This window comes from Pollachius pollachius, assembly GCF_949987615.1.
Source record: "Pollachius pollachius genome assembly, chromosome: 1".
In the NCBI taxonomy this organism is placed as follows: domain Eukaryota; kingdom Metazoa; phylum Chordata; class Actinopteri; order Gadiformes; family Gadidae; genus Pollachius; species Pollachius pollachius.
In genome coordinates, this window is record NC_136934.1 from 36,451,339 (window position 1) to 36,467,596 (window position 16,258).

Sequence of the window (16,258 nt, forward strand, 5' to 3'; positions counted from 1 at the left end):
TATTTGTATCTATTATTACTTTCATACATCAAAAATAGGCTTCAGTTCAGAAAGCGTTGATACAGATTCATTTGTGCTTTTTACGAGCTTCATTTTATTTCATAAGCAACAGATTCAATACTAAATATGTGAAGTTCATGTACATTCTTAGCATTCAGCATTCGACAGGAAGCTGAATAAATTTCCTGCAGAGCTCCTCAGGGGAATGAAGCAACTTATTCTCATGGCGTGATGCAAATCGGCCTCAATAAGAAGCAAACTCTTGCATTTTCTTGATCGTGTCGATCAAGTCAGCAGACTCGTAGTCATGTTCACTGTCTTCAGACTGGACCTCAACTGGTGACATTGGACAGATGGGAAGTATAAATGTGCAGTATATTTATATAACTAAAGGATAAATGCAAAATTGCAGCAATGACTGGAACAGAACAATGACGATCGCTTAATTTTCTTGTAAGTTCAGAACAAATTGACATTCAGTGAACAAACGGTCCGGGTAACAATGTAAAAAATTCAATCTAAAACTGCTAACAGTCGGAAGTGCATTGACATCTTTTGTCCATCATGCGTTAGAATTAATTTAAATTGTGCTTAGGCTGGTCATGTATTTAGTTACGTTTAGGCAGCAATAGTTAAAGTATTTAGTTGTAGCCTATACTGACTGATTCACACACTGGTTACAAACATGAAGGGACATAGCCATTAAAGAGTTGAACAGCTCTGAAGTTCATGAGGCGGTTCATGTTTGTCAAGAAGACAGCCCCCTCTTACCTTGAGTTACGCGGCGCGCCTCATAGGGGTTACCTTTCGGCTGGACGGACTGCTTGGGTTTGCGAGAGGTCTTCGGAGAGGGGAGGGCTGGTTTCCGTGGCGTCTGTATAACAACATTGCAGAGTCTGAATAACTGATTGAATATCACACTAACGAGGATTATTGGAAACCATCTGTCTAGGGTTTTATTTAATTTCCTTTGCGTCATGCTTGGGGGGTTCATCTGCTCTTGGTGAACCCCCCCTTATGTAAAGCAAAGGTCTTCACCAGAGTAGATCATGAGAAACTCTCTTCAGTCCCCATAAAGAGTGCTGAAGAGAATTTCGGTACTGTAAAACACGCAATTATTGAAATATACCGTAACCTAGGCTAAGGTTACTGTAAAAATGTCTTCATAATGACAATTGAATTAGTTGCTGAACAATGACCTAAGATTTTTTCACTAACACAACTAATATTCCAATGCTTCCTAAATTACAGTCTATCTGATTGTGATGTACAAGTCCTAAACAAATTGTATTTACAGTTCATGTATGACATTGATGCAGAATTATTCTTTGAATTGGGTCTTTTTTCACCTAGATATTTTTTTTAAACTTTTGCTCCACTCTGTTCCAAATCATTTACCAAACTTGTGACTCCTGACTTTCAACTTTAAATGACATATTAGAGCTAAATCATCGCTCTAGGCTGCTGGTGCAACAAACCAGAAACTTCAGCTTAAAACATTCTGTAGTGCCAGGGTTACCTTAGTCAGTGGGAGAGGCACTTTCGCTTTGCAAGGGACACTTGGCCTCCTCAATCCTTCCTCGGGCTCACTGCCATTCGCTGACCAAGCTGGATGAGAGTCTACAAGAGGCTCTGGGATGCAAGGTTTTGGCGTCACTTCAACAGCCGACGACAAGTGCTTTGGTGGTCTTGGTGGTGGCGGCTGCTGGGAATATATGAGCCTGCATTTCTCCAGGTAGAAAGACTCTGTAACCTCGGTTACCATGTCCACGTGAACAACGGGCGGCTCGTCTCTGGGCCAAGGCAAGGATTGCTGGGTAAAATAGACGACCATGGAGAGACAGCGGATGGGGATGGTGAAGCAGAGTTCGGGGCTGGTCGGGAAGCTGGCCTGGATGAGGGGCTCCACGGTTACGCCCTCCAGGCAAAGGGAGGAGATCCCGTACAGAGGATCGGCCGCCAGGTCGGCGTCTCGGCTCACTACCTTGACGTTCAGCGGCAGAGAGAACTGCTGGCACAAGTCCTTGATTTTGTACTTCTTATTGTTGGAGATCACCTCTCTGAAAAAACCATGCCAGTGCAGCGGCAGCTCCAGAGTAGCAGCAGCAGTGCCGCCCTCTGCCTCCTCCTCATCGTCGCTGAGCTCCTCGATGCGCCGACAGATGAGCACGTCGGCGCTCTGCTTGGGATTCGACTGCCGCACCTCCTGACCTCCTATGCGGTGGCCAACGACCTCCAGCTCCTCCCCCACGCCCAGGCCGCACACGTCTTCCTCGTCCTCCTGGATGGACTGCGTCACGGTGACCCTGAGGCCCGACGCCTGGGTGGACGCCACGTACACCTCGAACACGGACAGGAACTCCCGGGGCCTCCTGCGAAACCTGCCCCCGTAGCCCTCAGACACCAGGAAGTACTGCCGCTTGATCCTGCGGGCGCTGGAGAACAGGGCCATGGTGACGGAGCCCTTGCCGTGCAGGATCAGCTCCTGGTCCCCGCGGAGCTCTTCCACCCAGCCGGAGTGCACCAGATGATCCACTGACTGGGTCTCCACGATTCGGGCGGTGGCGGGGAAGGTGTCGTCGGGCAGGGTGAGGAGCTCGTCCAGGGTGAGCGGGGTGATGAAGGCCATGTCTTCCGGCTTGTCTGTCACCTCCACCACATCCACCTCCAGACTGGAGGGGAACCTCACCGTGTCCTTGCGCACTGTTGAGCGGGCAAGAGAGGCGATCATGGCAGGCAGTTAGGCGTGTTACCTAATGCGTTCATAATCAGCATGTCGTATTGTAAACCAAGGGTCAGTTTAGGATCTTTCATTAGGGGCTGTTCTGTATCATTATATCGTTGTGGATTATATACTATCATATTGGGTTGCCCATAGTGTAATATATACACTAAATATGATATCAAAGTATAAGCTCCCTTCTACAACGCACAAGCCCAAAGGCCCATAATAAGTTATAGCCCATTACTTAACATCAACACCCCCCCCCCCCACCCCCTTCAGGCGGTGCTCACGGTGCATGCGGGCCTCCACCTCGTACACAGGGCGGAAGATCAGGGGTCGCTCCGCCCCCTCGACGGACTCCACACTGCAGAAGCGGCCTCTGCACAGCTCGGCCCCGGACACGATCTCCTGCAGGGAGAAGCACTCGTAGAACTCCCCCCGGCAGCTGAGCGGTAGGACCAACCTGACGGAGCCCCCCTGGGAGCCGCTCATTCGGCACAGCATCCTCCCCTTCCCTTCCTTCCCCCCGGGCGCCTCCACCGAGTGAGCCACCATCACCGTCCCGGGGCCCACCAGCAGGTCGTCCAGGGTCAGCTCACAGCGGCTGATGAAGGAGAACGGCAGGCAGGGGTCCCCTGTCTCCTGAGCCCTCGCACCTAACATGTCCTTCAGCGATTGGTAGCGCTGGCCTTCTGGGAACTGCTTGAACAAGCCTAGAAAGGAGGAAGAGCTCACTAGTTTAAACCAATGAATAAGTGAACAAAGTAGAAATTATTATTATTGATTATTGATTAATTATCTGGAACTGTAATCCATATTTCATAATATATTTTGATGTCATGTTGTAAACAAATCTGTGTACAAACAGAAGGCCAAGCTATAATGTAGCAATGCAATTATTAAGATTAATTAGGACCTATTATTTATAAGGGTTGTTTTAGTTTTAATCTAGATTATTATAGTATAATGTGGGTCAAACATCATTAAAACAATGGCAGAATGTTATAAACCTTGTTGTCACGTCCTTTACCTTTACGATTGATTGGCAGCTCAGATATCTGTCCGCTGGTGGTGTCTTCACAGGTGACAGATATGAGCGTTAGGCCGATGATCTTCACCAGGTCTCCCGTGGAGAAGCACACCTCACTCCCCGATAGCTCGTACACCGACCCTGGGAGAGCCGCGGAGAGTCCCCCACCGCAGTGTTACAACACGAATCGTTTGCATTAAGCTCTTTCTTCAGACACACATTACATAAGTGAAAATGCGTTAAGATTATCACTTGGATAAATAAAATTTAAACAAATAACCTATGCATATAACTAGCATTTTAACTTCAAGGTCTGCGGTGAAGTTATCAACAATGATCTTTGTGAAAACACAGGCCTCTGTGTATGATATAGCATCAACCACAGCAGAAAGCAAGATTCCACAAGGATAATAATAAAACTCAACCATTGTTTTATCTGGCTAAACGGCTCAAACAAAATAACTGTAAATAGATAAAGGTGCCAACCTTGGAAGTAGATGCCAGAGCAGACCTGGAGAACGACTGGTAATCGCCTGGTGTTGATAGTTGAGATGAGTTGCTGCAGCGGAAGGGAAGACATGGTGTCTGCTATCACTGCTGCCGCCTTCAAACCACTGAGAACTAGGCAGCAGAGCATGCACGTCCTCTGTTAAGTAAAAAACCACAAAACATGTTTGAGGAAGTTTGAACATTCTTGTCACAGACCCTATATAGGCAACGGCGTCTCTGTCATCTGTGTGGGCTGGATGTAAGCCCACAAAAAAGAAGGATAACTAAGGTCCAGCTATCTATCTTGTGGATGATTTGATACCATGATGATTCCAGAAGGAGCCTAACGTTTTGTTTGATTAACTATACACAAGGATGTTGTGGGGAAGAGAATGAGAGGGAAATAAATACAATGGAGCTATCATTTCATTTAATTTTGTTGTGGTATAACAACCTCAACCCAAACAGTGAATTTTGAAGTGTGACGACAATTCCCATCAATACTGGACTAGTTTGCAAATGGCTCGGCAACAAATCCTTAAAAGCTGGATGTCATTAAGACCCAGGCCATGAAAATCTGATGACATGCATTTAAAACAACCACTGTTTCAGCTATGCAGGTTTTGGGTGGATGTTGGAAAAGGAGGCGTTAGAAATATAATCCAATGGTTGTATATCCTGCTGCACCATCGAGGCTTCTACAATTTTCTGAGGTATACCTAATTACGTGATATCTCTGAAGACAGGGGGGGGGGGATAGATCAAGGCATCGTTGACTCAAATATCAAATTCATATATTCTGATGTCCTTAATGGGTTTACATAGTGGTAAACACATTGAAGTGAAAAAAGCGATTGAACAGTAATCTTTCAGTATATATAGGGAAGATGGTGGTCATATACCTAGCATTACAGTGGTTAGAGGAAGACAAACCACGTCATACTTTGATATGTTAAGATTAATGTGCAGCATTGAAAAGTCTCCAGTCTCATAAGTATATCAGGCAAGACCTGTTGTCTGGCACTGTTCAAATCTAGAGGGTGGGGATATTAGTTAATTATTTTCGGTTCCAGCTCATACAGGAGTGGCTGGGTATTAATAACCTTATAAATGTGCAAACGCTTCAACAAAAGAAGACCACATTCAACGATGGATTGCTGGACTTCAGCAAAACAGAAACCAAATGTATTACAAAGAGGAAGAATAAAGCCAATGAAGGAAGCGAGTGGAGCAGTGGCTGAGCTAGAGAGTTCAGTCTAGGTTGATTCAGCCTAGGATGGCCGGGGCCACTGAATCCTTCCCACCCCATTGGCCACCCTTGGCATATTTGCATATTTTATTTCTATATTTTAATTCTGCATTTTTGCAGACTTTATACATTTATGTCTGACTCTTATGTCCAAATCTGGTAAACAGATCCCCTACCTTAAATCTATCCTGGCTGATGTTAGACTCACAATAATCGCCAGAATACGGCTGTTGTAAGATGAGTCTATGGCAAGTTAATGTATTTTGTATATGTTAGAGGCATGGATTGAAAAGCTTAAAAAATGAATGTTTTTCCAATTATGTAATTTATTGACTTTTGACTTTTACAGTGTTGGATCAGAAGGTTGAGTTAGTGGTTTTCTTTTAAACAGACCTTAGAATCTGAGTTCAATCTATACACTAAGAAGTGAAGGGATACAAATTAGTTTTTCAGTTTATAAAAGTAGCTAAATTGATTTCTTGAGCTAGTTAGGTTAATTTGTTTTGGTGCGTGTGTTTTTTTTAATATTAGAATTAGGAGCCCTTATTCATACTCCTGTTCAAACGGTGGCGGTAATGCACAGAAAAGCTGTTTGACTGCCGCCTAAAAAAATAGCAAATGAAGAAGCAGAGGAAGAACCACAACTCCCAGGATACATCGGGCGCTGTTTACCCACCAAGCACTCGGTTTTTCGAAGATGAGGCTCTAGTATGGCGACTAAACCAAATAAAGATATCCCTCCACCTCCCTTTGATTGTCCATCATGGTGAGAATGCATACTTATCTTATAGTTGTGTTGCGTTATATGCTATTTGGAGCCTACGGCTCTGCATTGCATGGGATTTAACATCAGGGCATGTGCATTACTGAACGCTCGATAGCTCCAGGCTAGCTTGCTAGCTGTAGCAAGTGAATCTACACATCGCATTAACCTCAGCAATTTAGCTGCAGCTTTCAGGATTGATCAATATAAGCAGCTTTTATCAAGTGCTGTATTAGATGTGTCTCATCAAGCGTTTGGTCTAGTCGCACCGATCAGTTTGCCACACTTACATTTGACCAATAGCAAGGAGAGCACGCCTGTGACATGGACACATATCCTGCCAGTCCAACTTAGCAGCCATTCAAACGACCACCTATCGTTAAGCAAGCTTTTGTAACGAAATCCTATCATGTATTTCTTGGTGGCTGTGTGTTGGTGCTTGACGATGTCCACATTTTGTCTTATTGAACACAGGGCAGGAAAACCTCCACCAGGGCTTCATCTGGACGTGATGAAGGGGGACAAATTGGTAGAGGTGTGTCTCGACCTCAAAGAAAATACCACCGTGCTGTCATTAACAGCATTACTTGATATATGATTTTGATATTTGTATATCATGAGATATGTGTACTGTGTATTGATTTGTAATGACCAATTCAAGGTGATAATAAACTAGATTGACTTGCACCAGATACAAGCTAGTAGTCATCGTGGTGAAACAATGTGTTTCACTGTGAAAACCTTTGGCTACCCGGTTACCAAATGGTGCAACAGGAATATGAGCCCTGATATTTAAGCTTCTCAGTGGAAAGTGACACTGTTGAGTTATGGACCAGAGGCACAGATGGACAAAAGTTAATTGGCCAAATTCTTCCCTTTTGTGTTTTTGAACATTTGAACATGCTGTCTCCTTCAGAAACTGATAATAGACGAGAAGAAGTACTACATGTTTGGGAGGAACCCTGACTGGTGCGACTTCACCATCGACCACCAGTCGTGCTCGCGAGGCCATGCGGTGCTCGTCTACCACAAACACCTCAAGAGGGTCTTCCTCATCGACCTCAACAGCAGTAAGAAGGCCTTCAGCGCCTCCCACACTCACTCATGCATTTATTCATCAGATTTCAGTTAATCTTTGACCTAAAACATGAAGACACTCTAGAAGCAGTTTACTTCCGGACGTGCAAATTAGAAGTCCCCTCCAGGTTATTTAAATAAAAGAAACATGTGATTATTATTTTGTCGCTGTTCACAGATTTAGCCCCTGTTTAGTGCTTGGATTAGGAAACAAGACGAAACATGGCATAACTTTCACTGAACAGACTATGGTCCATTGTACTTGCTTTGTGTAAGTAAACACAGTCAAGTTAAGTTTACACTAACCCTTAGCTATCCCTATCCCTATTACTTAAAAAAACGGGTTGCACTACCCAAACTAGTTCTTACAAAGCGCTTAGCTGTTACTAAGTATTTACACCTCACCCTAAGACGGTGTAAATGGTTGAAGTTGGTGAAAAATTGGCTATTATAAAATGTATAACCTTATGGAGGAGAGTGGCTAGTACCGAGGGACTACATGAGTACAGCAAATCATAGTCAATTGCGACTTTGCTAGCAAATCTATGTCCTTTCCACTCCTCTCAAGCCCTTCCTCGTTTAAATAATAGCTTTTTTGCTGATTCGTAACAACCTGGTTGTCATCACATTATTGTGACAACAAACTGCTTAAGTTCAATTTACACATTACTAAGTTGTTACCAGTTTCGACGTTACTTGCGTGTTTCTGGTGCAACTAAATTTAAACTCTGCTAGGACTCAGATGATCAACTAATTTAGGCATAGCTGGTGTAACCAAGACCAGGATGATTGTTTCCACCACAGGTCTATAGGAATGAGCCCATGTTTCTTTTTTAAACATCAGATGTAGTTCATTTATCCCAGATGGGATATCAAGGTAGCTACAGAAAGTACAGGACAGCTATACGAATATAATAATAATAACAACCATACACATGATCACGTAATGCTTTGGATCAAAGCGTCTGCCAAACGACATAACTATAAACAATTACAAAAAGAGCGTAATAGTGCAACGGGTTCTCTTCTATAGCTCACGGCACGTACCTTGGACACATCCGCCTGGAGGCCCACAAACCACAGCAGGTGCCCATCGACTCCACCATCTCGTTCGGGGCGTCCACGCGGACCTACACCATCAGGGAGAAGCCCCAGACCCAGGGGGCGGCGGGCACCGGGGAGGGCAAGGCTGGGGAGGACGAGGAGCTGAAGGGTCTGCTGGGTCTGCCGGAGGAGGAGACGGAGCTGGAGGTGAGCTCCAAGAAGACTCGGTTCAATGGACGCAATGTTTCGCGAGGTTTCTTATTTAGTATCGAGTCATGAAGCAGGTGCGTGTATTAGGGCGGGGCGATGTGGACCAAAAGTCATATCTCGATACCTTCAAGCAGAATATCGATATGAGATGAATGTCGATATTTGTTGGCGCAATAACATAGATGCCGTTGCCGCGCTCCAACTCGTCGTTCTACGTCGGTGGCGCACTGGCGCCGCTGTGCTCTCGTTTCCAGCCTGCCTGCGTCGCTGTGCTGGTTAACCTGCCTCGCTGATGGGGGGGGAGGGGGGAGTTACCGCGGAGCTACCGTTATTACTATAGCCTACCTACCTACCGTTTGGATTTACCGTTACTATTCCTACCGTTCGGAATTGAATACAGTTCGAATAAACCGTGGACTAGACACTGCCTCCGCCTCGTATTTGAGAACACTACAATATAATATCATGGCCAAAATCATGGCCTTATTATATATTAATAATAATTATATTATTAATATATCTCCCGACCAGACGTCAGAGAACCAGAGATGTCGGAGAACCCGACCGTCGGGTTCTCCGACGTCTCTGGTTCTTCCACTTCCTCATCAATCTGAAGCACAGAATTGAATCGCGACATGGAGCAACACCCGCCGGAGTCCGGAATCATTCTGGGACAATTGCTGTGCAGCCTTTTTCTGAATAAATAATAATTAATGTCGAGACAGCTTAAGATTTTGAGGCGCTGCGTGCATTTTTGAGCAAGTTGTGCTGCTGCAAGTGATGGAAGAGGTTGGCCATACTCGACCCTTTCGTTGCGACAGATTTGAAGCACTCTACAAAAAACCTGATGTCTTGTATAAAAGCTTCTTTCACTCCCCCCACTGACTGACCACTCCAAAATACTTTAGAAATAAAGATAAAAAGGGACAAACATCAGTAGAGATGGAACAATGAAACAAAAACACAACCACAACCTGGACTCACATTCGGCGAGGGGCCGTTTTCTGAAACCAGCACCAAGACCGACGTGGGTCGACGTGCATGTCGCGATTCAATTCTGTGCTTCAGATTGATGAGGAAGTGGAAGAACCAGAGACCTTGTACCCAAAACATTTCCAAACTATGGAGCCATTTGTCTTCTGCTTACATACAAGTTCCTCTGCGACGCGTTTGCCGGCGGACTCCATGTTTCGAGCCGTAGGGGATTTAAAAAAGTGACGTGAGTGGAAGGGGGGCCGGGCCGTGTGTGTGTGAGCCGGAGGCGGAGCGGGACTAAGATAAGCAGAGTTACGAAATAGTAGGCGGCAGTCGCTGTTCGAAACTGCTGTTATTTGGATAAAATATTCTGTACTTTCATCGCAAATTAAACTATATCGATGTTGATGATAGCGTCTCGTTCCATATCTCGTTTGAAAAAATATCGATATATTTCAGATATCGCTATATCTCCCAGCCCTAGCGTGTATCCCAAGCGGCTGAATCCCAGTGAATATGGATTCTGGTCGTCAAGTAGCAGGTAGGGGTAAGGGTGGATTGCAGGCAACTGTGGATCAAACCCAGAACTCCCCTTTGGTAATATAAGGTGGCTCTAGCAGCGGTTTGGAATATCTTGTTGTTAAAAAACAATTGCTTATATTACTACATAAGAGGTTGGTTCTATTGCTTCTGTGATTCGTGGACTTAAGTGATTACATGAAGTGATTACATATGTGAAGCAGCCCAACCTGCTACATAGAGCACCGCTAGTTGTTTTCAAAGTTTATTGATGTTGACCGAATCGAAAATTGGTTGACACTGCACTTACTTCCCCGGCATTACACAACCGGGAAGCAGTTCAGATGAATGGTTCAAGAGAAATGTGAAGGACATTGATGAAGAGAAACTTCTTTTTAGGACACGTCGGCAAGCTAACTATTGATTTAATATTAGAGCATGATCATGGGAAAGTACCTGCAGCAAAGTTACCAAGGATACATTCAGTGAGACAATGGGTGAACAAGATTCTTATAGGAAAACGTTTGCATTGTGGGTAGGGAATATACAGGTGACTGGGAGTGACCATTGTGGAAAGATTAGGATTGGTGGGAGAGGCCAAGGTTACTGCATTACACTATGGGAGATGTGGACATGTCTGCAAGTCTGTTAGCAAGGCTGCAAGACAGTTAAAGGAATCTATACAACAGAGAAGTCAGCAGATTGGCCTGGCCTTAAGGGCTGTTTATGGTCCCACGTTCACACAACGCAATGACCACGCAGATGCTTCGACGTAGTCGTAAAACTTTATGGTTCTGCGTCGGGTTTTAGTAAGTGGACCAATCACATCGCTTGCTGCGTCACCTCGACGGAAGGTTACAATTTTTGGGAGGCGCATGTCAGGCCCTTGCGCTCGACGCGAGGAGTGTCCGCAAAGACGTTAGGGGTCCGTAACCCCCGTAACGTGGGACCATAATCAGCCCTTTAGTATCAGACATAGTGGCTCCAGTGGGAATGCAAATGTGAACTATCACAACCTCTCTCAGTAAGAGAGAGGAAGGGATGCATCTTAAGATACAGGGAGAATTTATACAATTCCTTTTAATATTAATAGCAATTATTTAAACAAGGTTATTGTAGTTTGTATATAATTGTATATTATAATTATGATTGAAATTTCCACCACAGACATGCATAATGCACACACACACTCCTTGCTTTATAGGTAGATTATGCCATGGCAGTTGTTGCCAAAATCAAGATATAGAAGTTTTGATGCACTTAAAACAAAATAATGTTATGGTTTGGCCGCTGGAGGAGCTTAACTTCGCCGTATAGGGGTAATAGATTATCAAAAAATGTGCAGTTGCAAGAACTTTTCTCTCGATTAGTCCAGTTTTTAGAGATTAATGGTTGGCCCAATTGCTCCCTCAGACAACAAGCGCTCTGAGCAGCTCCCACAAAACGTTTTTATATTACAGTAGCGACACTCTTCTAAAATTCACTGTTGGCCACTTGGGATCAAACTGTCTGCTGAAAGACGGTATACGTTCATGTGTGTGTCTGGCCCTCTGCAGAACCTGACTGAGTTCAACACGGCCCACAACAAGCGCATCTCGCTGCTCACCATCGAGGAGGGCAACCTGGAGATTCAGCGGTCGAAGAGGAAGAGGAGGAACTCCCGGGTCACCTTCAATGAGGAGGACGACGTCATCAACCCAGGTAACTGTTCTGCCAGACGAGCTTATATCCCAGTGATTGAGTTAGGACAGCGGCTCAATGAGCCTCTGGTATGGAATATAGCAACCATCTTCTGGTTGGTACCAAGAGCCTTGCTGCATGGCAGGGCCTTAACCCCATACCCAACCACCCGACAGATCCTAGTGGATTATGGCAAAGGTGGCTAAACGGGACTCATTTACCGGACCGTGTCAGGGAGCTGTCACCCGGCTCGTACTTTTAGCCATACCTGCAGTAATTGTGTGTGTGTGTGTGTGTGTGTGTGTGTGTGTGTGTGTGTGTGTGTGTGTGTGTGTGTGTGTGTGAGAGTGAGATATGCACCTAGCCAGAAGGGGGAGCAGGAGAGCAAGTTAAACTTGGTAGTGGGTGATGTGCTTGGTTATGGTGTTTAACTAGGACAAACGTTTATGTTGAGCTTCTGGGGATGAACGGCCAATTCCTTTAATGATTGTGGAATCATTAACAGCAGATAATCCTTGGTCGACAAATATACAGAAACGGTTTGTGATAAGTACCATAGTGCATTTTTTTACAAGGACGCCACAGAAGTCCCAAGCACACAAACTTGTGTCAAGGGGTTTAAAGCAGTTCATAAAGCAGCCATTAAAAATAAAGACAACTGATGTAAAATATAAGAAGCAGGGTTGGCTGGAATACATCATTTAACCCATTCAGACCGGATCACGCATCTGTGCGTGTTTACCTTTAAAACCGGATTGCACATCAATGCGTGTCTACCATTAACCCATTTGTACGGCTGCGCGGAGCAACATTGTATCTACTAGATACAATGTTGCGCCGCACAGCAGCCGGCACAAATGGGTTAAAGTTTTTGATAATTGTTTGATTTTCGGATTTAATAATCAAATGGTTTATATTCTAAACTATTTTTGAATTATATATTTTAAAACAATTTAATATTTACTATTTTACTATGCATTTGGAAAACCCTAAGGAAATATCTTCATTCACAGTGCATACCTTTACCTTGTTGAATGACACATAGCCGATGGCCAGTGCAGAATCTGTCTTTTTTTTTATCGTACCAACATTTGTTTCAATTTTGTTTCTAATGCGGTTCAATTTGTTAAAAAAAACAACAACAAGGATACTATGAAGGATAGCTGCGTGCACGATGTCGTTGGCTTTCGGATCCACTCATCGGTCCGAGTCTGACTCACCAGACGCTGCTAGGGCAGAGCCTCACGTAAAAGTTTCCAACGACGTTACATAGTATGAGCACGTCATCATCAGAAGAACTTGAAGCTGATTTAAAACTGCACAGCATGCTTTCTGCAGGATTAAGACCAGAAAGATCTGCAGAGAGAAACATTATGTGAACTTGCGATATAGACGGTCTCTTGAGGCTAATTATTTCCAACAGATAGTTTAAAGTGCTCCCACACTGCCGCTTTATTTGACGTCTTGACCACAGTTCCGTCCGACTCTTGCAGATTTTCACACTGGACTGAAGGTGATAAAATGTTGCCTATGTATTCGTAAAAATATCCCAATAAAACCTGGCAAAAAAGGCTCAAATGTAATATTTACGGCCCTAAATGATTATGGAATGTATGATGTCATTGCAGAGGACGTGGATCCGTCTGTGGGTCGTTTCAGGAACATGATCCAGACCGCTGTGGTACCCATCAAGGTAAGCTCAAGAACCACTAAGGAACCCCTTTTTCCCCGTTAAGGGGCCCATCAAGGTACTCCATGGGATACAGCATTCTCCCTGATTTGATTTCACTGTCTCCATGGAGACCCCACTGAACTTAACTGATGGAACACTCAGTGACCAAACCCAAATGACAAAGATAATGAAACAAGGTGCCTTAAGAGGACTTCTTCTGCCAGCCGAAATAACATCTACTTATTTAGAAGACATGAACACGTCAACTTGGCACGACTTGCAAGTGCTTTTAGTCGTCCGAATGAAACCGTGTACGAAAGATGATTGATACTGGGGTAGTAGCCCTGCATATCAACGCTATGGAGCTCTTACCAACATGGTGACACATGATTAGATGATCTAGTACTCATGGCTTTTGATTTGTTATGGTACTGGTTATTCTTTTCTAGTGTATGTTGACTATTCTCTGCCTTTGTGCACCAGACATTGGACCAGTCTTTGAGGTTTGTGAGATACTCGTGGCTCGCAGCTATTGCTAATGATTTACCAACTGCCTTGGTTTTCAGTAGTAGTGTGTTTCAAAATCATGAGTTAAAAACAAATTTCCATAATCCATTATGGCTACATGTTTGGTCACTGCTGCTTAAAGTGACAGGCAGGTTAGTTTGACAATTGGTGGTAAATGTTGACGTTGGCAGGTGTCGTGTGATAATCTGTTATGAATTCACGAGAGCGTGTTGTGCCCACCTTCATCCCGGGACAACCATTTGTGTTACTGTGTTGTCATTCCCATGAAACCATTTTTTAGTGCTGTTTTTTAACCAACCACCTCACAGGCACGATCTGTGGCCTTTTCATCCAAATATTTTACTGATTGATTGACATGCATCATGCACAGTTTCTCTTCAGGAGGTTGTAGTGGAACGCGGTAGTGTGTAGTGGTTGACGATATTGACGCCCGGCAGGGTTTCTAAAGCTCTCCCCCCTGCCTCCATCTCAGAAACGGAGGTCCGAGGGCCAGAATACGCTGGGGCTTGAAGAGCTGGCCTCCAGGCGTCTCCATGGCTACGCCCTGAGCAGCGGCCTCTACGGCGACCTGCCCCCCAGTAGCCATGACAACCAGTCCGGAGGAGCCCCCGGGGGCGCCGCCATCCTGGGCGGGCTCCCCCTGCCCTTCCCCAACCCGGCCCCGGAGGTGGACCTGGCCCCGGAGGCCCACCAGCCCCCCGTCACCCTCAATCCCCTCCCCGTCACGGGCCCCTACCTCCCAGAGGGCCACAACGAACCGCGCAAGAAGAAGTACGCCAAGGAGGCGTGGCCGGGCAAGAAGCCCACCCCCTCCCTCCTCATCTGAGGCTCTCTCCGGGAGTCACACACGCGTACAGGGGGGGCCGCGGCCCCTCGGGCCCTCACTTCCCAGACTGTCGTGGAAGTTTTTTTTTTATACAGCGTTTGTTTTGTTTGATCTTTTATAGTTGTTTTCACCGCCAGAACTTTTCGACAGGCATTCCACAGATACGTCGGGTCCCGTCCCACTGGGCCGCGTTCGATGGGGGGCCGGCGTGGAGGCCATGGACCAGAGTGGGCGGTCTTGTTAGCGGATGCACGTCGACCCACGTCGGTCTTGATGCTGGTTTCAGAAAACGGCCCCTCGCTGAATGCAAGTCTAGGTTGTGGTTGCGTTTTTGTTTCATTGTTCCATCTTTACTGATGTTTGTCCCTTTTTATCTTTATTTCTAAAGTATTTTGGAGTGGTCAGTCAGTGGGGGGAGTGAAAGAAGCTTTTATACAAGACATTTTACTGTGAGGAACTAACGATAGGGGTCTTATTTTAGCATCAACAGGATCCAGGTCTTAGTGAATGACGAGGTCATCTTCCCGTCTGACTACATTTCGAGGAAGTTCCGTTTCTTAGTGTACCACTTGGAGTAGCTGTCATGAGCTCGGTTGGCGCCTCATCCAGGTCAGCCATTGTCATGAATTTGGTTAGGGCCTCCCGTGATAACCTTTGGTCTAGAAGGCCCAGACCTGTGTGGGATGACATGGACATGTTTGTAACGTAAGGCCTGAACACACCACACTGTTACCGGGCTGAAGTGGTCCATCAGACAATCATCAGAACGCAGACTTGGTCCACCGTGACCTGGCCTCTGAGCAAACGGTGATGAGGCCAGACACACCGGGGTTTGGTGCTTCAGATGATCTACTGGCAGGAGCAATGGGGTTTGAACTCTATCCGTCTCTTGTTTACTTAGTAAGAACATTGTACACACAACCTTTCTCCATGTTTCCGATGGGACACGCACATTTTGTTATCCTAAGACTGATTATAAATTTTACAAAAATGAATGCGGACTTGTCCTTCTGGTTTATTTTGTGCAAAAATATGGTACGAGACTCAGTGTAGAAAGGGCAAAATCTTGTAATTAATAAGAGGATATGAACTGATGTGAATGAGAAATCACATTACAAACTTTTCTTTTTGGTATCGTGGTGCATATGCTTTGAAATGTTTCTAACGTATTCATGACCAATACAAGTGAATGAGGCGATCTGGCAGTTAACTAGAGATACAAACGTATTCAAAGTTATCTAATATTGATTTGTATTTGTATTTTTATTTAAGTTTTATCCAAGTTGACAAATCTAAATATTTTCTGTGAGAACTTTCAAATTATATACTTTATTAAAACAATTAAATCAAATGAAAATATATTCAAATATGTTTTCAGTTATAATCCCCTTGCTTCAATTTAAAAGCGTTATGGTTTTAAACTGTTAAATCCCATTCATTCATATCCTTACTATAGGATTTATACAATTAT

The 16,258-nt window shown here is 44.8% G+C and overlaps 2 protein-coding genes across 2 annotated transcripts; one reads left to right on the forward strand and one right to left on the reverse strand.

Annotated features, from left to right (window-relative positions):
- Nucleotides 1-23: 23 nt before the first annotated feature.
- Nucleotides 24-4,392, reverse strand: themis2 (thymocyte selection associated family member 2; the record flags this gene model as incomplete). Its single annotated transcript, XM_079751284.1, has 6 exons — nucleotides 24-336; nucleotides 772-874; nucleotides 1,520-2,703; nucleotides 3,016-3,438; nucleotides 3,756-3,896; nucleotides 4,242-4,392. The coding sequence occupies 6 exons, from the start codon at nucleotides 4,390-4,392 to the stop codon at nucleotides 245-247; spliced, it is 2,094 nt and encodes a 697-aa protein (XP_079607410.1). The 3' UTR covers nucleotides 24-244.
- A 1,778-nt stretch (nucleotides 4,393-6,170) lies between these two features.
- ppp1r8b (protein phosphatase 1, regulatory subunit 8b) lies at nucleotides 6,171-16,132 on the forward strand. Its single transcript, XM_079739462.1, has 7 exons — nucleotides 6,171-6,259; nucleotides 6,731-6,791; nucleotides 7,173-7,326; nucleotides 8,367-8,584; nucleotides 11,638-11,782; nucleotides 13,390-13,454; nucleotides 14,434-16,132. Exons 1-7 carry the CDS (start codon nucleotides 6,204-6,206, stop codon nucleotides 14,785-14,787), a joined length of 1,053 nt encoding a protein of 350 aa, XP_079595588.1. The 5' UTR covers nucleotides 6,171-6,203; the 3' UTR covers nucleotides 14,788-16,132.
- The last annotated feature ends 126 nt before the right edge of the window (nucleotides 16,133-16,258 follow it).